The sequence below is a fragment of the Bombus pyrosoma genome, linkage group LG3, assembly GCF_014825855.1.
Source record: "Bombus pyrosoma isolate SC7728 linkage group LG3, ASM1482585v1, whole genome shotgun sequence".
Classification (NCBI taxonomy): domain Eukaryota; kingdom Metazoa; phylum Arthropoda; class Insecta; order Hymenoptera; family Apidae; genus Bombus; species Bombus pyrosoma.
Genome location: NC_057772.1, coordinates 10785039 through 10810840, shown reverse-complemented (window position 1 = coordinate 10810840; position 25802 = coordinate 10785039). Strand labels below are relative to the sequence as shown.

At 40.2% G+C, this 25802-nt stretch overlaps 1 protein-coding gene across 6 annotated transcripts in view; it reads right to left on the bottom strand.

The window, feature by feature from the left end:
- The window catches only part of LOC122565804, a 166717-nt gene extending 141591 nt beyond the window's left edge, over positions 1-25126 (bottom strand). For 4 of the 6 annotated variants that reach the window (XR_006316274.1, XR_006316273.1, XR_006316275.1 and 1 more), the window contains exons 1-2: positions 24991-25126; positions 19521-19616 (exon numbers count right to left, since the gene is read on the bottom strand). Coding sequence is in view for 1 of the 6 variants with exons in the window: in XM_043722163.1 (XP_043578098.1) it covers positions 19521-19616; positions 21326-21437; positions 22531-22600 (278 nt within the window). In the remaining 5 variants the exon portion in view is untranslated. The other 2 variants (XM_043722163.1, XR_006316277.1) reach the window with 2 other exon arrangements.
- Between the last annotated feature and the right edge of the window lie 676 nt (positions 25127-25802).

The following is a 25802-nucleotide window of genomic DNA, read 5'->3' as shown; positions in this document are numbered from 1 at the left end:
GCCGTATGCATAATCTATTGCACAGAAATCTCCAAACGTTACACCGAAACGTCGAAGAAAAATGTTAAAGAATGTCGAGCATACGTACTAAATAATTGGCCGAAAAAATATTTAACAAATTGCAATTTTACAAATTCCACAACAAATTGCAATTTTGCGAATTGCATAACAAATTGCAATTTTTCTAGGCAGTCGTATCCGACAATAAATTTAATAGAATTGTATTCTGAGATGTAAAAATAAATTCATGCGTTAACAGTATATGGAAATACGAAGTTCGTTAGCCGTGTTTTAACGTTGAAGGATTAAGCGAATTTATTCTATAGATGGTAGAACCGCATTCTAATACTTAAGAATATATTCTAAATAGAATAGAACTCTACTTCAACGTCTAGAAACAGACGGATAAAATCGCGTTCCAATATTGGAAAATTAATTCATCGACCAAGTGTCGGTTTATTTAGAATTATTTAGAAGCAAATCCTATTCATCTCTGAAAATTTAATTGCTAAACGTAGTCTTTAGGTATGTGGACACACATCGATTGAAAGCTGAGAATTGAATTCATATCAAATACGACATGATCGGCGTCTTGTTCGTTTCATTATAAAATACCAAATCGTCAAGTAAAGTCGTAGATCGACATTCACGCAATAATTACTTCTCTTAGACGAGTTTCAATTTGCTACAAACTGCTCGTCACATCGTCTTTGTTTTATTCCAACCAACAATAGTCGCGTTTCTATACGTAGATCAAGATTACCATTGATTTTTCTGGTTGAAATACAACAACGTGTATAGTGACGGACGTTCAGAATATCTGGCCATGGGAATAACTTGGACGATGATAAAGATAATTGCATGAACATTACGCTGTATTTTCTTGAAATCTGACCTGACATCTATGACAAATTTTAAGAATTTTCGATCCATAATTATTTAACGATTTTTGCCTAAAAATGTCGCCCAGAACATCATCTATTCATCGTGTCGAAGATACTTTTTCTTACGAATTGTTGACTAAATAGTAACATAAAATTATGAACAAAAGACGAAATACACAATGCCTTATCGTCATCAAAAGTCGTCAATTTTACAGACTACGTTAGAGGAATATTGAATATTGAATATTAATGCGAATAACGTGAGAAATTTTCATGAAGAAACAAGGGCGTTCGAAATAAACCAACAAGTTATCGCAATGATCAACCGAAGATCGTAATTGTATTCAACGATTAGGATGTTATTTGAAGATGATCGAATTGTGCTGAATGTGGTACGTGCTATTTCAATTATTTGCTTGTCGGATAAGTCTCTTATATAACTTTTATTCCAATACCTTGCAGTAATACGATTAAACCAAATGTTCATCATTCTGTTCGATAATCTCCAGTCATCTGTTGGGTAATGTCATTATTCCATTCGTGTGGAATTTCTGTTGTTTCTGAGCAAATGTGTGACCTCAAAAAGGTTGCAATTTACTCAGCCGACAACTCGCTATTATTTTCAACGAAACTATAAATGAAAAGTCTCAAAATCTGAAAAATTCACTCGCTTCGTTAAGAATCCCGCGATCTGAAGAGCCCAGTCATCTAATGAAAGCCCTTAAAATGTTAAATATTCAGCCATTCCATCGTAACGAGTTAATATCGGTGCATCGATCTTGCTCGTGCACTTCAATTTCCTTTTATACAACCTCGTCAAACTACCACTTTACATATTCCCTACTTACGTACTACAAGCCAACCCCTTGGCAAAAAGATAGTCACCCGAAACAAAGCCCGCGGATGAACAAAATTCGCTGCGCCCTAAAGACCAACCACTCAGAACAACTTCAAACTCAAAACAACTTCTCTAGCTTCAAACATCGGGCACATTCGCCGGTATGGACAAAAGAGAATACGCTAATATATCCTTTTGCTTATGGTTCTCAGAATACAAGTCACCTCCACTTTGTTGCCAATGTTTTGTCTGACATTCTAACATCCAAATCCAATAGCTGATCTTACCTGGCGCTCATGTTACAAACGCTTCTCCTCAAAGCTAATAATTCCGACCTACGTGCTCTTTTGTTCAGATGGTATATCGTCCCTTTTACGTGAAAACCAAGAACGCACAAATTTTTCATTTAAAAAAATCCTTTTTCTCGTTCCCAGCCTATACAGACCATACCTAGAGGACGAGTGTTGGAACAATTACGGGATTAACGACGTAACGATTGTATATTAAGGTTGGTTCATCGTCCTCCCAGTTATCTAACAGTTTTCCACTCACTTGCGAATTTCTATGATCCAGCGAATCGCGCATTCGCGACGTTGTCGTAAAAGAGACGATAGATACGCGAATCGCTGCAACATACAATCTCTCGCTGTTTTTCAAAACATCCTCTCACCCTTCCGCCCTAAATTCGACTCGTTGTTACGTGCATACGTGCAATAATCACGTTGTTGCACGTCGGCGGAACGTCGATCGCCCGGTGAAAGCGACAGAGACGGGCTACGAGACGGTGTGTGCGCGCGACAAGAACAGACGGATACTTTATCACGGTCGGAGTGGCGTAAGTGCGACGAAGACGGGAACATCGAGACGCTCGCGCCAGAGCGAGACGCACGTTACGATATGCCGGCGACGGTGCGTGTAACCAACAGAGATAGAACGAGTACTGAACAAACTGGTAGAGGCTGGAAGTGAAACGGAGGAGAGAAGGTAACGCGAGAGAGCCGCGAGGGCTGGCAAAAGAGCCGAAGGTCTCGCGCTCTCTCGCCGTAGACGGATAATACGCTCGCGCACAACGGCGCGTTCTCTTGCACGTGCACGCGCGCACCAGCGAACAGTGGCGGCGTATCCGCGGATGGCTTAGCGCTTCGCAAAAAAAGAGAAACAGAGGATAAGAGGAAGAGAGAGGTGAAAGAGGGAGAGAAAGAGAGTCAGAGTAGTAGAGTGTGGTTTGTTCTTTTTCCTGTTTTTGTAAAACAGCAGACGCGCGCACCGCGCCGCGAAGCACCGACGAGTATACGCTACTCCGTTTCCTAAACTTTCTAGCGGCTCTCGGTACGCTGGAAACGATACGACCGGCTGGAAAACCGGACGACGCCGGTTACACGCGACCGGCATCTGGATCTAACGAACGGGAAGATCCTCGTGGCCATGTTTCTCGATTTGAAGTAGGCAATTTTGAAACAGGGAAATTTGATAATAGGCAAATGACGGAATTCGATGGATTTTGGAAGGTTTTTGATAATATTGTATTATTTCTATCTTTCGATTGGAAGGTCGATAGCTGGCAAATGGCTGTTTCATGGATTTTTACGCCAAACTATAGGTTTCGGATGATTTTTCATAGGATAGTTTTTTATTTATATGTTTATTTAATATGTTTAGCACTTTAGCGTGTACGTAGGTTCGTTTCTTATATTTACGTAGGCTTTTTAAAGTTGCGTAAAGGATAGTCTTTTTAATTTTATTATCCCACGGTATAGATCGTTTCTTTTTCGCAAATAGTATCTACTTTAATGGATTTAGATTTTATAGAGTGTAGGATAGTTGTGTAGGACAGATTTGAACTGATTCGTTATTTTTTGACAGATCCAACAGAATCGTAAAGATAAACGCGCCAAGAATTGTGCAAAAGCGTCACATATACAAGTAAGACTACATAAACGTGATTATCAAGCGTTGTGCCGCGAGAATCTTTAAAACATGCAACACTCGACCATTCAGCGAAGGAAAGTAACCTCTTTTCTTTCTTTAGATTGTCAAATAAAAATAACAGTCCGATGTGAATGTACCGTGTTGAAGCAAATACGATATATTTCTTTTTATATGCCGCAGAATTTTATTAATTGATTTACGTACACTAAAAGGCTAGCAACCGCTGGTATACAGCAACGCGTGACGGTCAGCGATAAAGAGCAATGCTTCTCTTGCTCCTATATCGCTCCGCTAATAATCTTTCTAACTTTAGTATGTACACTATTGTGCATAAGTATGAACACTTGATGCAATCCCATCGAAGGATTGATATTTGTATCATATTCTTTGCTTCTTGCCACAACTGGCTTCACAAAGGTTCTGCTAAATTGAAACTAACACAGGGAATACACACCTGTATCGATCAAGCTTGTCTCTAATAAATAGCTGAAGCTTCATGAAATTTCTACTAACTTTTAGAACGTGGTTGAAAACAAATATTCCACTCCTAAGATATCGAACAAATACGCCTAGACTCGCTTAGGTTTGGTGTTTTCGTACAAACAATTTTCTTTTGTTTATACCCATTAATATCAACTATCGTTTTATTATTATTCAACATCTACCACTGCTGCTACTCCATATTTACCATAGGTAGCTACATACTTGCCTGAGATAGGACCAGAGTGGAGAATTAAATTAAACAGCTTTATTCGAAGTACAGTAGCCAGAAAACCTATTGCCACGTAGCTGATACACTTTTATCGAATTTGTACGCTCCGTTCTCATGGTATGAAATTTTTCTAGTCGTAAACTACTGCTAAATGATACGGAACTTAATACACCTGGATCTAATCAATTAACATGCAAATGCTACAACGAACACAACCACGTGCTAATACTTTTCGTAGCCATTCCACTCGTATATTTTATATATATATCAGCGACGATTTGGAACTGTGAAAATACTTATGCACCGCTTAGTGTATCCACGCGTAAAATGCAACCGGTAGCGAGGAAGGATACCTCCATATCCGGACGAGCAACGTGGAGAAACGAGCGTACGTATTAAAATGCCGCTACGCGGAGTAAAGATAGAAAGAGGAACGGAAAGAGAGTAATCAGTAGGGGGCACCAGTCAAGCAAACTCCAGCGGGGAGGAGGGCGATTAAGAGGTAGGGGTTAGATCTTGTTACGCGGCGGGTGATCCGGAGCTAAGCTACCGGTCGAAACGCGGTCGGTTCTCGAGGACACCTAATTCCCCGTGGCACGGCTACGAGACATCGATACACAGATTCTCGAGTAGCAGGTTCGATATAGCGCGCGTCCACGAATTCCTTCGAGCCGCTGTTCTACGTGACTGGAACGGATAGGGCGGGAACCACGCGGGACTGAAAATCCAAGGGAGATCCCATCGACGATGACAGTGCAACGCAGTCGAGAATTTTGATTCAGAATCTAGCCAATGGAGAATTTTAATAGGCATTTTATTTGAACGATAATCGTTTACAATATCTCAGTTGTTTCATCCCTTTAACGTTACACTTAATACACAATCTATTGGTGTAATTAGTAATTGGTATCGCCTTGAATATAGATATTATTAACACTGTTCAAACTAATTGGTAGACACTATGAACGTGATTCTATCGTGTAAAACAAAGGGCAATGGAATTTTTGCGATAAATATTTTACCGTATTTCTTATTCTATATTTTCTTGCGGTACCCTTCTCCATAGCTGGCCGGTGTATTGTTCGCGTGATACTATGATAAAGGTCGATTTTAAGATGGCAATTAAAAAGGAGAATAATACGTAACAGTAACAGTTACATGGTAGACTAATGTTTTTATATAGCGAAACATAACAATGTAAATGGAACTCCAAAATTATTTCGGACTTCGAAGCGATATAAAAACTGATATAGCAATCGTAATCAAGACAGGAATCCTTAAACCGAATCCTTATAGGTAATAGTTACTGGTTACCTTTACAAAATAACGATTCCATATATAGATAACTGCCTTAAGAACAGAAATCAGTATTAAAACTATTTTCAATCCTTGAAAGTTTCTGTAGACGCGTCTATATAATATTTGTGCTTTTTATTGTATATGTTAATCTGTTTACGATATGCAATAACGTTGTATCCAAATAATATTACACTACAATATTATTTTATTGCTTGATCCTGTCTATCTAATCGTACTAACGAGCAATAAACCGTAATCCCTTAGCTCATTTAGTTGGCGCGGTCAGTTAAATCAAGCGCACCCCCGAATTTAACTAATCGGCGAACTTATAAAACTCAGGACGTCGCTATCGCTCTGAGATTCGAATCTCCACGAGTGTCTTTCGCGACTTTACAATATTAATTCCATGATATTGGTTTTGCAAGAATTTTTTAACTTATTATTACCTCTCCTCTCTAAGAGTATGACGATTCTAAAAGCTTGCCTTCGAGATCTGCCCCAAATAGAAGAACACGGATAATTAAATGAAGTTACAAGAATAAAATGAAAAATAGAAATCACATAGCACGCTGGGAAAGAAAATTAAACGTTAGAAGCCATATAGCATCGATAATTAACAATTAACGGGGGGCACATCGATCAGAATTGCAGGCAAAATAATGGCACTGCCGCGCGCCAAATAACGCGAGAAATAATCGAACGCAATACGCGATCGCAGCAAAATTAAAACTAAGAGCCTCGTCGATGCTTCGACTAATTTAAAAAACACGACTGTCGAACAAAACGTCGGTAGAGGCACCTCGATACGATGACGCAGAAAGAACAAATTACTGTGCCGAATAATATAGCTACCTACACGCGCACAACTTCCTTCGTTCTCTAATTAGTAACCCTTGCGTTACAGCAGTGCCTTCGCTAAAAATACACGCCGCCGTATAAGCCTGTGTCGCGTTCGATCGAACCAAAGTAACGCTCTGTTCGTAGTTCTATACATTGACTCTCATCTTCGAGAGGAGGATCGCGTGGATCTCTCGCGGCGAGAGATCGCGAGGTAGAACGCTCGGTTGCAAACGTCGAGGAAACACGGCCACAGAGAAAGAGAAAGAGAGAGAGAGACAGACAGAGAGCGAGAGAGAGAAAGAGAGACGATCTGTTGTCAGTAACACTCCCCGTAGAATACGTAGGACCTCGAACTCGTCTGCGGATCGATACGAGTTCCTGGTGGACTCGCGAAAGGGGGGCTTCAGGAGGGGGCTGGGGTGGTAGAAGAGGCAGCGGACGCGGGGAAGGACAGTCAGTGGTGTTTGTGGGGTGCGGGGGTGGACTGACACAGGGACGCCTCGGGGGTGTTTCCATGGTGACGGGAATTATCGTCCGGGGTGGGTGTAGGGTCTCCTCTCTCTCTCTGTTACTCTCTAACCCTCTCTCTCTCACCCTCTCTCTCACCCTCTCACTCTCTTCCTACGTACGTGCCCTTTTTCTCCTTCTTCCAGTCTGAACTTGTGATTTTCTAACGATGCCTCTTCTCTCTGCACGGAGCTGCTGCTCAAGGAGGTGGCAGAGAAGGAAGAGACAGAGGAAGGTTGGAGTAACAGGTGAACAGGTGTACAGGGTATTATTCCTCGTGGAATTTTGGAAAGGATGGGCTAGAATTTGGAAATTTGAATATGTAACTTGGAGATAACGTGTATAGGTTTGCGTAGGTATGTAGCGAAGTTTCATGAAATACGGCTGGCACAGAAATATTAATTTGTACGTACGTGTACAATAAGCGAAACTTAACTATGTAACACTGGCGTACAGTTCAATTAAATTTCATTCATATGCGCTACACTGTCTAATTATTTCTGTACCCGATCGCAGTATCGAAAGCGACAGATCTTTGTGTAAACTTTGGTCAGAATGTAAACATGTTTAACGAGACCTTTAGATTAATGAGATTCATCGGCATCCGAGTCGTCTGGATAAATCGAGGTTCGCTAGATGATCGAAACACAGGGTAAATCGTGAAATTTCGATTGAAATTTATAATAGATACATCGCTATCTCCTTCTTATTCCGCGTCTTTCGAACTCAACACAGAAACGAAACAAATATTGAAGATAACGAGACGATACTGTACCAACCACGAGTGTTCTCGGAGAACGACGAACTACGTCACTGAGAAAGGAAGGGTATAGCGTACGATTTTTGCATCAGATAATCGGGATCTGAATACCCAAGAGCCCGAATAATCAAGACCGCGGTTAATTGAAGCTCCACCGCGGTGTCTGCAAACGTTGAACGCGTTTCACTGCTTTTATAATTTGCGGTTACCTTATTATAAACCTGTTACCTCATATAGCGTAGGATTTATGGCGTAAAAATCGCTTTATAACGTAAAATACAGTAGACCCTTGGTTTACAGGTCGGAGAACATAGAGGTTCGCCAGCCACTCTTACCTGCTTCCGTCATTAACCTATCATTGCAGAAGATGCAAAGAAACAATTCTATATATCCGTATATACGTTGTATTGTACAACTTTGCCTGCTACGGTTGAAATATTCCTTCCTTCGCTCGTTTCTAACATACCACTCACTATAGTCCTTGTTAATGCTTCGTATCTCAGCTACCACACGATACAGTGCTGATAAATGAGATTCTACTGGAGCGAATAATAAAACGTAAGTGTCCGAAGTTAGTCAGAGCCTTGTAATAAATATAGCGAATCGGTGGTTTACTTACTATACCGGCGGTATACACATATGGTGGTAGCCATGGGTAGACGAAGAATACGAAAGGGTTTTTTGGAAGCGCGAATTCGGTGCTGGTAATTTGTTGGAAACAGGTTCTACCGTGGCACGGCCAAAGAAACGAGCACGACGGAATCATCGGCGGTCTCGTAAACGCATCCGCGAAACGGAAGAAAGAGAGAGGGGCAACGAGGATCGGGGCTTGATGTATCTTCCACTGGAAGCATTGCGCCGTGAAACACTGACGATGAACGTATAACATCTATGTGGTTACCGGCGAATACTCGATTTAGATCGCCAGTTTCTTTCTTTCGCTAAATATTCCGGGTGAAAGCAAAGATAGAAGCTGCCTTTCCTTCGACTCATTTTTTAAACGATCGTGTTTTTCCGACCTTATCTTTCACTCCAAATCCAAATAGAAGACGCTGACTACGAACGCATAGTCGAATATCCCTCTTACATTTTCATTTAATCGCGTCTCTTTCGTTAAACATTCCAGGTGAAACGAATGATCGTAGCTGCCTTTCGTTTCACTCGTTTTCTAAACGATCGTGTTTTCGATCTTCCATCGGGTACATCGCACGATGAAACACCAGCTGCGAACGTACAACTGAAGATCCTCGTTAGGAGAAAATAAATTGTTACGCAAACGAAATATATAAGGAAGCTTGTGTATTTGATTAAATGAAAATTACAAGATTCCAGCCTGCTAACTAATGGAATTGTTAAAATATCTATGGAATCGTGTGTCGTCTCTATAGCATTTTTTATTGCGTTCGACAGGGTTCACTACGATAAGAAGTTATCTAAATCAATTCATTTAAGGGAACAGCTAGTGCCACGTGTTACTTCCTACGTAAGATAAATCAACGATATGTTAGAATTACATAAAATGTACAAACCGATGACTCATTAAACCAATATTTCACCGCAAATCCACAGTTTTATGAGAAATTGAGCAATTGAGCATTCATTGAGCAATTAATGAGAACCTGGCCAAACAATTGCTTCACACGTTAAACGTTACAACGTGTAGATACTTTGGATATTTTACATAATTTTACATTATGCGCATTTTCGCATCTTCAAATTTTCCATAAATGCACCAACATCGCTGTGTTACATGTCAAAAATCGAGCTGATTTACCAAACCAAGCCTAGAAACAGTCCTATTCGATATACGTAGCTAAACAAAAGCTGTACAAAACCATCGATAAGCCAATTAGTATACAGAGTAGCAGAGCAAAAATATATCGCGTTATTTGAACAACGTCGATACGAATGAATCAGTGTCTACGTATATCCATTTTAAAAGCTCCACTTCTCAAAGATTGAAATAGGTTGGAAACGCGAGAAAAAGGAGATTCGAAAGAGTAGCGCGATCGAGAAGAAAAAGGAGGATCGTGCAGTTCCGCCAATCGGTAATCGGCCCGACCAATCGAGTTCCCGGGAAAATAATCCGATCGAATTTGCGGACAACGGGTGGTCTCGAAACACGGTCGAAACCGATGATCTCACCTCGAGATATCGATACGGACGTCGAGGTCGTCGGGTCTCGTGCCGTGGAAAGTTCCACTTGGCTCGAGAGAGGCAGGAAACCTGCGCAGACGTGGTACGTGATTTCGTACGTCCGCGCGCACGTCGAAAACCTCTAATTTATATCTCGACTTGGGTACAAGATATCGGGACGATTCTTTCGTCGGCATTTTCTAGACCATTTCGCCGTCTTATATTTCAAATTTCGTCGAAATCCGTTGAAAATTCGTGGAGTTACAGCGATTTTCTGGAAAGCCGCTTTGATGTCCATTCTCCTAAGGGATATCGATATTTCGCGGAAAACATCGATTCCGATGTATTCGGTGTAACTTTTTCGTCATCGATAACATCGCGCGTTAAATATATTTGCGAGGCTATAGATTCATGATGAAAAGTTTGACATTAGGAAATCGATATTTCGTCCAGTTCCTCTGAATAGCCGCTCTCATGTCCATTCTCGTAAGAAACGTCGATTCTTACGCGTTCCACGTGTCTTTACAATTATTAGCGACAGCGTGCATTAAACGTATTTGCAGTAGCAACAATGGTATTAAGTTTCAGAATGATAAACTTGAGATTAGACGATGGATGTTCATACATTTCTAGGCAATTTCAAGATACTTTTCAAACTTGACGTCATCGTGTACGCGACTCCTAACTTTCAGTCGCCTGTAATTTACATTCAACATTATCTAGGTCCTAATGAAAGCATGCAACGCGTTATTTTAAGATTATCGGCGCAATACGAGCCAATCGAATTTTGTAGAATCAACGATAAAATACAGAGGCTGCCAAAAGCGTGTACATAGGCAGATACTTAGTTCGGTAATCGAACGATCGGTTTTACGCGGTGTAACGCGTAATCGTTTCGGTAATAATCCTTAATTTACGTACTGCGGGATATTGCGTTTAGATGTACTTGGTTTTATTATATTTTCTTCCCTGTGGTTTCTTAGATGAACTAGGATCTAGGATCTTGTAATGTTTCGTTACGCAATTCGCTTACAATTAGCAAGTACCGTTCTGGAATATGATTGGTCAGATGGAAAGTGAAATCTGACGAGATTCGATCGGTCGCTGGACGATTAACCACGTTTAACAAGAGCCTGTTTATATTTAAGGAGGATGTAAATCAAGGCGCAACGCGAATTCTGTCCGGGAACAAAAGGAGGGTGTGGCGGATTTACGCGAGTTTACGGCTCGAAATCGAAAATAGAACGGACCATAAAGACCAGCATGCTTCGTGCTAACTAGAATACGTAAAACCCGAAGACATAGAAAGTACAGGGGTTTGTCAATCACACGCGGTTCCACGCTTGGTGAAATTCTTCCACGTTTGCTCTCCTTTCCTCGCGTACAAGTGGCACGCTGCCTTAATTGAAACACTTATTTATCAGCTTCATTATCTCAACTTTTACGTATGCCAAGAAAATAGAATAAATTCCAACGCAACGTTAACTCGTCTATCGCGTAACCGAAAGAGCAATCGCGTGGAAAACTACCAAAATTCGAGATTTCCAGAAAAATCCAGACGGCAACCGTAATTGATGATCCGGCAAACGTCAACTTCGAGGAAATCCACCTGATTCCGATCGTTTTCCCTGTTTTCCGTTCAAAATTATCGCTCGATCTTTCCACAACTGCGACCTTTCGAACTGCTTCTCGCAAGTTCTAATCCGCAAAGCGAAAACGGCAAGAGCGCGTTTCAACATATCCCAAAGGAAGGAAGGGAAGAAAAGAAAGAAAGAGAGAAAATGGGGGTGGAGGTTAGAGTATATCGCGACGATAGAGAAAGCAGCCTCGGCCGGACTACCGCATTCGTGCTGGGACGAGTTTCGAGGGAAGGCCCCGTAACCTGCCAGGCTAACAAAATGGTAGGACCCAACAGACCTGGCTCAAAATCGAGCAACAAGTTGCTGGCCGCCTCTAACTCCTATAGGGTGTGCTAAAAATAAACCGAGGGTGACCACGTTCCTATAGAACGAGCGGGGAAGCCTTCTAACGAAATAGAATACACATGTACTAACATTTTTCGTGTACCTTTCTATGGAATCTTTTATGTATTTTTGTTATTCCTTCTGTCGAACATCGTTAAATATATGTATATAGATTAGATATAAAAATTATGAAGAGATTAGGTAAAATTGTTTGTTCAAGTTAAATTCACTTACAGGAAATGGTATTGCAGCTTTCGCAAAGAACAATTTCTTACAAAAGATCGTTAGATATACGGAATATCTGATCAGGTACAAAAATTATGACATTTTGCACGATTCTTTTATGAAGTTAGATGAAGCTATACGAAATGCCATTGAAGATTCTGCGAAGGATAATTTTCCGCAGAAAATCACCGAATATAATATGTATCAGATTAACTACACAAATTATGAGGAAATTTTATACAGTTCTTTTTCGAAGCAAAGTTCATTTGCAGGAAATGGTATTGGAACTTTCGCAAAGAACAATTTCTTACAAAAGATCGTTAGATATACGGAATATCAGATCAGGTACAAAAATTATGACATTTTGCACGATTCTTTTATGAAGTTAGATGAAGCTGTACGAAATGCCATTGAAGATTCTGCGAAGGATAATTATCCGCAGAAAATCACCGAATATAATATGTATCAGATTAACTACACAAATTATGAGGAAATTTTATACAATTCTTTTTCGAAGCAAAGTTCATTTGCAGGAAATGGTATTGGAACTTTCGCAAAGAACAATTTCTTACAAAAGATCGTTAGATATACGGAATATCAGATCAGGTACAAAAATTACGACATTTTGCACGATTCTTTTATGAAGTTAGATGAAGCTGTACGAAATGCCATTGAAGATTCTGCGAAGGATAATTTTCCGCAGAAAATCACCGAATATAATATGTATCAGATTAACTACACAAATTATGAGGAAATTTTATACAATTCTTTTTCGAAGCAAAGTTCATTTGCAGGAAATGGTATTGGAACTTTCGCAAAGAACAATTTCCTGCAGAAGATCGTCAAATATATGTAATATCAGATCAGGTACAAAAATTATGAGATTTTGCACGATTCTTTGTTGAAAGTAGATTAACTTGCAGGAAATGGTATCGGAGGTTTCGCAAAGGCTAATTTTGATCTTTCTTTTGGCGTCTTGGGAATTTTAAAAAAGAAACTCGGCTCGAACTAAGTAGAAATTTGCTTTAACTTACAGCGAAAACAATCCTCTATCATTTGAATAAACTAGAACAGATCGAAAAGCCAAATTGATAAATAAATGATACATTCATCTAGAAAAGACGTGCAACTAACTTCTACGCCTAATGTTAAACGTACAAAGTAACTCGAAACTTCCGGAATGATCTAATACCTACGCACAGAAAGCATCGTGTTTCATACACATAATAATCTTTCAAAGTAACAGGTCCAATTACAGTCACGAAGATCACCGAAATCACGACTTTCATTGATCAAATTAAATCGTTTGATCGAGTGAACAACTACGTACGTATACGCAGTATACCGGAGCGTATTGGATACAAAGTGGGTCGTCCAATTCGACTATCGCGACCAACCGTAACGTTTCGTCGTCTATCTAATTACCAACATCATCTGTCGATCGTACGTGAATAGAATTAATGGACGATATCGATGGAAAACACGTGGAAACAGTATCAGCTGGTGTTCGCCGTCGCGTGCGAAAATCTATTTCGTAATTGAATAATGATCGTGCCAATTAGCGACACGCCCGCTGAATATACCGAAGCGCGATCGCTGAATCCCATATCCTTCCCATAAATATCGATATAATCAAATTTTTCCTGCTTTACCACGGCTACGAAACAGCGGTATTTTTTCTCTTATTAACCCTGCTGCGTTCTGTCGTCATTTTCAACTCAACTCTACGTACCTTTCTAATGATAGAGAGTATCTCAAGCTTGCGCAAAGTACACGATTATTATCAGTACATATTTAAGTACATGATTTTTCGTTTCAATTCCAAAAACGTTATCCTTTCTGTTTCCTAAAATCAATTGAAAACGATGCTCGATTGAGATGGATTTACATAAAATTCCGCGATCTGGTTCTACTTCGGATCGTTTGGTATTTGACGAAAAGTAGCCGGTGGATAAAATGTTAAGAAAAAAAGAAAAAGAGAAACACGAATCGACAATTTGTTTTAGGTACATCGATGAAGAACGATCCGAGAAATTGTTTGATGTCTAAAGTCTAAAGCTTATCTTGGAGAATGCTACTCGATCTGGTTGGAGAAAGCGCGCTTGATAATCGAACGAGTGTCGAGGCTTCGATCGAGATACGATATCTATCGCGTGTCGCGCACATTGTCTCTATTTATCGTCGGCCAACACGCGCCGCTGCTCGCGCGACAAAAAGGAACGTCCTCGGCGTCTTCCCACGCGTTATCGTGCGACGCTAGCAGCGAGCCAACGACCGTTTTCGACGCCGCGCCGCTGAATTTCGCTCGGAGCGCTGGTTGCCAAACGGAAACCATTTGGTAGCGCTTGCATAGTGACAAAAGCGGTTACAACCGATGCAGACGGCCGAACGTAAACGTCGTCGTTGCGATCTCATTGCCCGATTCTCACTCTCTACGACTTCGCCTTTATGTTATTTCATCTCGATCTTTATATTACATGGATGCAAAATTTTAACTCCAAGCTTCTGTGATATTATCCGTCGTTATTTTTGTTTAAATAAATTATGACGCACCTGAATAGAAGCTAGTTGCGCATAAATAGTAACTACAGACGATTCTTCTAAGTAAATCGTAGATGTAAATAGAAATTAGTTCTGTATTATAACTACGAATGATTTTCTTAAATAAATTATAAACGCAAAATAGGGAAACTGGTTCTACGTTATAACTGCGAATGATTTATTTCAGTTAGAAAAAAAAAACGCATTCTCGTTTATATTTCATTTTCCTAATTACAGTCTATATACGTCATTGCACGTTATGTTATCTATGTGCGACATTTCAGCAACGCAGTACAAGCTTGCAAGAATATTTGTAGAGGATACGGCGATTAGTCTAGAAAATCTAAATATGAAAGAACATAGCAATCGCGATTTATTAACATTCAAGCGGAGAAAAATATTGCAAATGTTTGTTATACTTTTATCGCGTCAGAACTTGATTGAACTTTCGCATCCGTCTAGAATCTGCTATAGCGTGATCGTGCATCATATCGTTAAAAAGATAATCCTGTCGTGCCACGTTCATTACTGAAAACCTACAACCAAACCACGTCATAATACAACGAGTATCAAGATAACTAAATTAAAAACGGTATAGATATAGAATTTTAAACGAGATCCATTGAAAGTGCAAACTATTTACTACAGATTTCATAATAATTCTTAGTGGTTTTCCGCATACGTACATATCGTTTCCCACATTCACCCATTTCTTGTCGTAACCTGATCTTATTAATCATATTTTACCAGCTTCGATATACATAATTATCTTTTATACTGTGACATTCAACTACAGTCGAATAGCTGCATAGTCATCCATTACGAGAATCGACTTTAGTCCAAGCGTCATTACAATTCATTCATCTCTATTACGAACATATTTAAATTAATATGTACATCTCTCTACATATATATATATATTAATAAGAAGATATGAAGATCAAAGAATTATCGTTTCCTTCTAAAACTAACAATATTTCTCAGGAATACATAGTTGAAGAGATTGATAGCACGGTGCAACGATTAAGACAATTAATCGTGAAATTGATACGAGTCGTGTGTTCCAAAGATCAAATAAAGATATTGCGAACTTGGTGTTCTCAATGAAATAACAAATTTCTTAATGTTTGGTCTGTGGTGAATATTAAACGTGTTGATTTAAATAACGAAACGAGTGAATACTTGTGATAGACAGATATATTTGACGCTCATACGATGATGTGTCGCTGCAGGTCTAAGAAACATATCGCAACGAAGGATTTAAAAGGAACAAAAATTCGTGCAAAGTAGGAAAATCAATGGGTAAATTTGATTTTTTCTAAGAATTCTTCGATTAGTTCTTTGGGAAAAGAATAACGATCGTAAGATGAAAGTTTGTAGGAAAATTAACTTTCAATTTACGCTAAGTACAGAGCGGAGAACGTGCGATTACGTTCGTTTATTGTTTATTTATTTAAGGATGGAAAAACATTAGAGTGAAGAATGTTGACCTATCTTTAACATCGACGCTATATAACGATGAACGAAGTTGTATATGCAGTTTATGCGCCATTATAGCCGGTGTTGCGTAATTTCTGAGTGGCCAGCTTATCTTTATTACATCCTCGCGTTATTAGATGAAACGATACTGTAACGATCAGAGAAAAATAGCTTCCCGTTTAACCTTTTAGCCGCTCGATTCGGAATATTTCATGCGCGCTATATCACTGGATCGCGTTCGGATGGTAAACCTTACGATATATCGGTAATTCAACTCAATACGTAAGAAACCGACGAATCGGGTAACAGGTGTCAAACTATGAATATTTCTATAAATTTGTATATTTATGGAAATAATTAAGAAAATGAAATCCACGCAGAGTTGCATCCTTCACTCTAAATATCGTAACAAATATCGCATATCTTGAATATTTTCTACATTCTTGCATAGATGCATAAAAATCCGCGTTCTAGTAATAACTTCTTTATATCAGAAAATATTTTCTATGAATGAAACAAGGACTGAACATACATCCGGTGCGAATTTTCCCCAAACGGTTAATAATATTTCGATAACACTCGTATCGAAAACACGGAATACCGTGTAATCATATAGCCACAAAGACGTTATCAAACGCGTTTCTACATTTTATTCGAGTGAAACTTGTCCAGAAAATTCATCGATCTAACGTCGTGACAAACCAAATCTCATATAGTTCATCGTTATTGTGATCCTAATAATCCTCGTTATTTTCGCATATAAGGACCATTACCGCGAATGTATTATTTATGAAGAATTTACATAATGTATTTAATGTATTATAATATCATTCAGCTACAGCGGAACAAAATATCGAAGTTGTCAATTATCAGAGACTACCTTATTGGTCCTCGATGTGTTCGGATTATAATTTTCAAAAGCTAAACGCTGATTCTGCGCGCTTACTGACTTTAGAAAAGATAGACGAAAGATGGAAAGAAGGGATTTTCGCAGACGATCGAAACGAACGTACCAAGACTCGAACATCGTTCGTTTCCAGGCGAACGACCAAGCAAAAAAGATACTCGTTCGCCGTTACCTAATCAGCGGAGGCTCTCGAGCGTCGAGAGGTTTTTCACTGGTACTCGCGCGATTACGAGCGAGCGCGCGCGCGCGCGCGCATACACCTACACGTGGGAGTCGCGACGCCACTCGCGAGCCAACAGAACGCACTTAAGCACCGTGAGACGAGTTCGCGCGATAACACGGCGCTGATAACAACACCACGACGTAGGTACATTCACGTTGCTCGTTACGTCGTGTCGTGGCTATTCGCGATAGGATACATATGCCTCGCTAACTGGCCGTTACTATCCCCATTCACTTTTCTTAAGACGAACAACGAGATTCTGATATTATAAGATTAGTATAATATTACAGCTATTGTTGCCCGTGAAAATTTTTCCAACGCTTGTAGAGGTATCCTCTATGAATATATCGTGTGTCTTGTGCGAAAGGTTTAAAAATTATATCGACGTCGCGAGGGCACTCAACTATCGCCATCGCATTGGCAAAATTTGACACGAATCTGAAAATGTATCTGTCTGAGTCGATTCGTTTCCTTTCCTCGGTAATTGGCCATGTAAAGTACAAAGATACTGTGTTACATTTCCCTACTTTGTTACATTTGTGCTTACTTTGTTTTCTTAATTAGATGTAATCCACATATTTGTAAATAATATAAGAAATACGAAGTAACCGTTAACTATAATGTATAAAGCAATTCTGTAAAAGTAAAATGTCTATCGCGCGACACTTCTATAAGGAAAGAGGGAATGCTCACCGAATTTCGCAAGTTGATCAGAAATGTGAAACACAAGAAATTATCCTATAGTCGATCATGTACTCCATGAAAGAAATATAGCGAGATTGTAAAATCGATCAGAGGCTAAAGTTTTTAATGCTTGAGAATACTCGAGCGAATTAAGCAAAGAGGAGGAAAATGAGTATCTAAAACCGCAGTTGCAATTTCATTAAGTACCGTTTTGCTTTAGATCTAATAACTTCCATCGAAAAACCTAAGTACAATATCACGTGTGATCCAGATTATGCTATTTATTTAATGTTCTAGTTCAGCAGCTCGCTATATTTCTTCCAGCGACATATTCCAACCACCATACTACCTATCTTCATTCAGTCTGTACACGGAAATCCCTTGGATAACACTTGAACTGCATGGAGGATCAAGTAACAAAGTCACCCAATTTATATCGTTCCCCTTACGATCCTAAGATTTGCAGGCACTGTGAGCTCTGAATAACACGGAATCAGTGTAATAAGACTACCGCGCTGTATGTAGGTATAAATATTACATTTAAATGACTTTTTGAAACAGTTCTATCATGCGTGTGATGAGCTTTCCTTTCATGAATAATTTTGAAAAAGACACGCTAGTATTTTTTGTGTATTATATATGTAATTATTACATATATACATAATAGGTAATGAAGTCAAATCGGAGTTGGAAAAGGGTTCTTTAGAAGGAATGCGAATGTGATTGGTTGCTTTTGACAGACTCAACACAATCGTAAAGTTAAGCACGCATATTGGCCGAAGGTGTCACATACACAGACAAAGCAATGTAACAACGCGTGACACTGACCAATGGAAGGCAGTACGTCCTTTGCCTCTGTGTCATCCCACGAGACTTCTTTCCATCTTCATGTTATAGATTATAGATATACCTGCATATAATTCAATTTTATCGTTTTTTCAATGCCCTAACATACTTACTTTTATTTAAATTCTACGCTATTTTAATTTTCTATCAATTTTGAATCTTCTGTAATTTCAAGGCCATAACTTACTCTGGATTATCACCTATAGCTTTTTTAACATCTATGATGTCTACTAGAACCTAGAACTAAATTATACGTATAAATATGGGACCATATACGTAACTTAGGTCTTTAAAATTTTTACCTATTACAGACCATGCTATTGTACTATGATTCGACTGCGCATTTATTTATAGGAAAATAAACTGATGGAAAATTTAGAGCAGAAAAAATGTGCAGAATGCTCGTAATATAAAAAAATGTATAAAATATCCAAAATACGGTATTATAATATTTATTATCATATATTATATACCTACTGTAATATTTATCGTGTAAAACAAATCTTTGCTTAGGTTCCTTAGATTCCTTAGGTTGCTTAGGTAGGTATTTGCATAAACATCCGCAGTCTAATGCTTGTCACCATTGTTGCAAGAAAAATGCACCTCGAAAGTGTTAAGGGATGTTCGCAAGCTCGTTGTCACGCTGGTAATACAACGCGTTATGCGTCGGTCCGTATAAAGAGCGGTACATTGCGCCAAGCCTATGCGCCGCGCGCTCCCGCCGCTGAATTAATAATCGAACTTACGTGGGTAGTTGCTCGTCTACCGGGTGTCTACAAGGTGAATGCATGCTTGACGAATCACCGACGATGGTAAGCGCCACTCGGCCATTAAAACACCACCTAAAAATAGAAGAAAGCTGTGTTAACTTGATGGCGGTAGTGTTAAGCCTAGACGATGATGAATTGATCGTGATAAGAAACGAGGTAAAAACTGTATCGCTGGCACCTTTCTCAGGTACTTAGGTAGCCAAGGATGATAAGCAAGGGCTGATAAATTGACGCGTTATGTGCAGGTAATTATGAAAGTCGCTTAAATAGCAAGTGTAGAAAAAGTAAATTTGTTATTCACTTTAATCTTACTCGCACTCTATTGTCTTCAATGAATAAGCAACAGCTGAAGCGTATAGTACAGTTGAAAGTACCTATGTTTCTTATAGTACTAAATACTTACGCGTAATTAGTATGAACATTAAACGACACATGCGAAAAATAGATCGTATCTTTTCTAGAAAAGAGTAAGAACGTCTTGGTAGAAACTTAAATATGAATAAATTAGACACATTAGAATATCTAGTTCTAAAAGGATTGTACTCTACTGATATTGATAATTTAATTGATAGTTTAATTATAACATAACTGATCGAAATTTCTCAATTGAAATTGATATCGAACATCAAAAGACATTTCGCTCCGTCAAATATAAAGGAGCGAAACTAAATAATCTGTCATATGTTACTTATAATTCCTATATATCTAAAACGAATAGTAAACAATTCTAAATCATGCTTAAAAATATACTATCTACGAATAAGAATAAGAAAACATCCTAACCAAATTCCAAATTAACAACATTTATACATGGATTATATGTCGAAAATCTCGAAACTACGCTAATTGTCAAACAAGGATTGTCTGCTTCACGCGCGAACAGTAATAAAATTACTACGTATAAGTGACGCTTCTTCCATGACATGAATGGATATTAAGCACTCGAAGAACGCATAGTTTGTCTATAACTCACTGTTAAGATTCACGTTACAAATTCAGCCGGTTGATCCAACGGGGCGGTAAAAGAGTATGATATCGGTCAAGAATACACGAGCAACGTGAAAAATTTACAAATCCATAGTGTCGGTTACACGAATGGATTCCGAACAATACATATCAAACGCCATATCGTATGAAAGATTCATCGAGTTCTCGCTTTCGAACGACCCAAATGAAAATCAAATGGAGATAAATAAAAAAGACAGAAAGAAATAATAGAGTCGATTTTTCGAAAGGTCGAAAACGAAACATATAGGTATGGATATTCCTTTCATACGTAATCGAGCCATCACTATTATATGCGACTGACACGCGATTAATCTTTTACGTACACAGGCATCTACTGCGCATTATAAAATGCATGTACTGTCTTGGAAAACCGATAATTCATTTACATATAATTAATACATTTACACATAATGATATGTAAGTACATATACGAAAACATAGCACTAGTACAGAACGATACGATTCGTCAAGATTTACGAGTAGTTAATAATTCGAATTCGTTTCGCTTCTCGTTTCGTAATTGGTTAGGTTTAAAAACTGTGTTAGATTTCCACCAATAGAGTCTTAGAAGAGAATAATAGCAACAAAAATGGCGGATAATGAAGAAAAAGAATATAGTAAACGAGTTCCCAATCTCCGAAATGGACTTGAAGATGTCTCCAAGTACGCTAACCTAAAACATCGATTATTTAAAAAACTACTCATCGGATGAAGATGACCCTTATATAAATAAACATGACAAATGGTAGAGAATGTTACGTAGAAAACGTTACCTTGATATCATAATTCGATCCTGAGTTATTAAATGGTCACTTTTTCCACGAGACGACTGCTCGAACTTGGTTCTCTTGGTCTCTCTCGAGGGAACGCGCGCGCACGTCAAAACTACTCGAACGCATATTCTATTATAGCTTTATGTACAAGTAATTCACTACAAAATGTCACTTTTTACGTTTCCCTTTATCACTTATCAATACCTATTAATTATCTATCGATTAACTAAACCCAACTAGTCGTAATCTAGAAACTACGCGATAAACTAGATCGAAAAAGTTAAGATGGCTATCGTATGATGCTTCTGTAAGTTACTCGATATTCGATTTCCCACTGCTATTAATCGATAACTAGCAAAGGATGTAAGGTCGATGTATCGATTCTCGTATTCATGCAATACCATATGCAATACAGAGCGGCTTGCAACACTGATTGCTTTTGACAGATAACTTGTACGATATTGGAATAATAAAAAAAAATTGTGGTGAATATTGAATATTATTCGATCTTACGTGTGAAACAATACCACCAATTCCATGCAACGTTGTCAAGCTTATTGTTTCGCAGTTGCAGAATCCGGTGGGTTTCGATCGATTTTCTAATATTCACGATCGATAATCTTCGATGTGATGTTTTCAGCAATAACATACGGTATGTATAACACCAAACGTTTCCCTTTATCTCTCTTTATGTTGTTTACTCGACTACATTAGTCATTATTCCTGCATAAATACGTGTAAACTGTCTCTTAATCTATCCACCATTTCTTCGTAACCTCAAACATGATTTACGAGCAGAAAGGATGGTATAGATCATAAATATGATACAGCAATGAATCACTGAGTTGAATAAGGGAAGGTAAATTATTACAAGTATAATAAGGTATATTTTTAAACTGAATTGATAAATTTAATGTAATTGTTTTTTAGCGACAATGTTGCTCAATCTAACTTAGTATATACACTCAATTTTCTCATTTAAGAGGTTAGTGTAACTTTCTATTTTCTAATATCTCAAAATTCCAAATATTGTACGCTATATCATTTTTCTCTAGATTTTGATCACATGGTTTTATTTACAGTTTCCGGCTCGACTCGTTGGACAGAGAATAGACGCGTGACGTTTTTGTTAATCTTCGAAAGTGACTCATCATAGAAACGATTTCAACATTTGATAGAAGATTTTGAAGCGGATCCTGACGTACCATTAGATCCACGAAGAACGCGCCACGCCCTGCTTTCGACGTTGCCGTGTCCGCGATGGACGGCCCGCATAATGAGAAACACGAATCAGTGGCCTCATCGTTCTCCCGTATCTTTAGTCGCGTGCGCTGCGACTCCGTGCGCGTTTGCCTTTGCTTATCGCGTTCTTGCGCAGCTTTAATTAGCTAGCCGCCATCTCTTGGTCGCTATGCTGCTACTACTACGTACTTGCTTGTTCCTTTTATTTCTTTTACAGTCATATATCTTCGCTCATAACCATAAAGATGGTACGGCGACGCTTCGAGGCATATATCAACAAAACACGTGCGAATTAGATGGACCATAGAATGTGCTTGTTAAGATACCAACGCAGTTAAAAGACATACACACAGGTTTCGTCATTTCGTAATACTGTTATTACACAATCAGTATCGGATTCTAAAATTAAATCAGCTCTCATCCCAGATTTGTCACGTGTAGATTGTCGTGTAAGCCCAAGTAACAAAGTTAAACATGTCGCGTTTGAATCATTTGGAAATTTAAAATAACCAAAGATTACTTTAAACAGAATCCTGATGGCAGTATTAAGGAGATTAAGGAGGTTACTTTAAAAGCGTGCACTACAGCAGCGACAACGACGACGAAGAACAAAGGAGAGCATTGCTTATGCAGGGGAAAGAAGGAAAAGGAGGGGACATGCCATAAGCTGCGTATCCGCGGCACGCCATCTACATCGGCTTTGTGTATTTCATGGTTGCGCAATAGCGCGCGACTCGAGAAAGCCGAGCGCGCGACGCACGCTGGCATTTTTGCTTTTGTACGTCGGTCATAGGGTTGCGCACAACACTTCGTCCAACAATTGATTGCGCTTCAAAGGGAGGCGAAACTCGAATCGGACGGCGAAAAGGGAGAAGGGGAAAAGTGAAGTCGTAAAAGAGGGTACGCAACACCCATCCCGCGACAAACCGTACCGAACAAGGGCACAGAAGGCAAGAGAGACGGATTACCAACATTACAGTCAGACGGAGAACAAAGGGGGAAGGGTGTAAAGAGAGAATGGAGGGAGGACGGAAGACGCAGACAAAGAGACGAAGAAAGAGGAAAGGTACATGCGATGAGAAAGGGTGGGGAAGAGGAAAGGAAAGGAAGATCGGTCTCTTGGTGCAGAGCGTAGTGGTTATAAAGAGAAGCGGCATCGCTGCACGGCTACTTGGCTCTCCAGGGCCAGGATATTTCAATACCGACGGTGGTCGGCCACCGCCGACGTGGCTACGAAGAGGGGAAATGCTTGTGACGATGTGCGCTTGTACATATATATATATATAAATGTATATATGTAAATGGTGTATATATGTACTTCCCCTTGTGCCCCTCACCCATGTGCCCGCCCTACGCGACAGCACATACGCGGTATATACGGCTTTACACACCCGTGGGCGTTAAAGAGAAAGAGAGAGAGCGAGATATGACCGGTGGCACGGTAGCGCGCTCCGCTATTCGGGTTTCCTGCACGAGGGGAAGAGTGTGATGGGGAGGGAGAGAATTTGCTGTCTCTGTTTGAACATACACAGAGGGGGAAAGTTGCGGCAAAACGGAAAGGCTGTTGTCGAAGGGGAATACAGGGACGCGCGCGGCACGGCGATGGGGACCTCGAACTGAACCGTCGACCGACGATCGTCCGTGAGCCCGCCTTCTCGACGAGTCGAGGGGAACGGACGTGGGCTGTGCCACTCGTCGATTGGTCGCCGTGCTCAGCGGGGTTAGAAGCGTTGGTAGCGCCTCGAGAATCCCACCAATCGAGCGCCACTGTCGTGGCTTTTTTATCCTGCTATTTGCGCCGAAGGACGGAGAAGAGCAGAGGTTCCCCCATCTGGCTCTCTCACTCCTTTTGTATCCCTCTCCTTTTCCTTTGCTGAACCGCTCTCCCTATGTGTTCGTCGGCACGGAGAGGACACTCTCGTTTCGGGATCCGTTGAGGTTGCACACGTTTTCACGAACAGTGCCGCCGGTTTTACTGCGACGCGCTCTATTCTACGTTGATCATACTCGATACCGTGTATTATCATTCCGGCGAGTTTCCGATTTTTGCGAATAGTCCGTTCGAAAACGTCTGTCTATTATAAAAGCATCGTATGCGATGCCGTGCGGTAGTGTTATGTAGTGTGTGACAGTACGTCGCAAGAGGATACAGTGTTGCCAGATCGTGGGCGCGAATCGACACGGCAAAAGCGGTACCTCGATCGCTTGAAACATCGTGATTAAATCACGCGTGTGTTACTAGAAGGACACATCGATCGATTTGTTTTGCTTGTGATAACAAGTGATAAACGTAACGACGACATAGTCGATTCTCGAGTTAATCGGGTAATACGCCAGTGACATTTGGTGCGGTGCTATCGACGAAATAGAGTTGGCAACGTTGCATCGACTGGTCTCTCACACAAATATACGCATACACGTACCTAGAAGGGAACTTGGGGTGGCTGGCTAGCAGGCAGGCGGCAGGCAGGCAAGCAGGCAGGCAGCTTTCTTGTTCCGAGGACGGCGCTCCTGGTCGCGCCGTCTCTCTTTTCTACCTCCATTGCGCTTGCTCTTCTCTCCCTCTTCTCCCCACCCTTCTCGTCCTCGGTCACTCAATCACACTCTCCTTCTTTTGCTTTCTCTATCTTTCTCTCTCCGTTGTACGCGCGGCGCACGTACCGTTGAGAGTTTCTCCCTTCCCCTTCTGATACTCTTTCTCTACCGTTACCCCCTCCCCTCCTAACCTCGAGCGGGTCGGGCGAGTCCACTAAGCTTGCGAGGGGAGTTCGGCAGACCTCGGCTCTAGTCGGCCTCGATCCGCAGAATGTGCTAGACGCTGTGAGTCGATCGCTCCAGTTTTTACATATTCGTATATAGACAGGCTCAACGCCGTTCACGAGGCTTCAAAACGTCCTACTGCACTTCGTACACGGATCCACGAGTTTCCAGTGCCTATATCGACGTTAGTTTTCACCATCAGTTTCGGACGCACTCGATCAGCGTATATCCGTACGACGGCCATGTTTGGTGTTTACGAGGTGAGGGGGAATTGCTGACGTCACGAACCCCGATCTTGCACGAAGGGAGTAGCAGCACCAGCAGAAGCAGAAAACGTGTGTTGCCGGCCAACACCAGGCACCACTATAAGTCTCGATACCAATTCGGAGACGAGACACACAAGTCGAGCGTACTCGTATTCCTCGACAAATATCGTACGCAGATTTATCCGTAAGGTGAACACACGTAGGAGAAA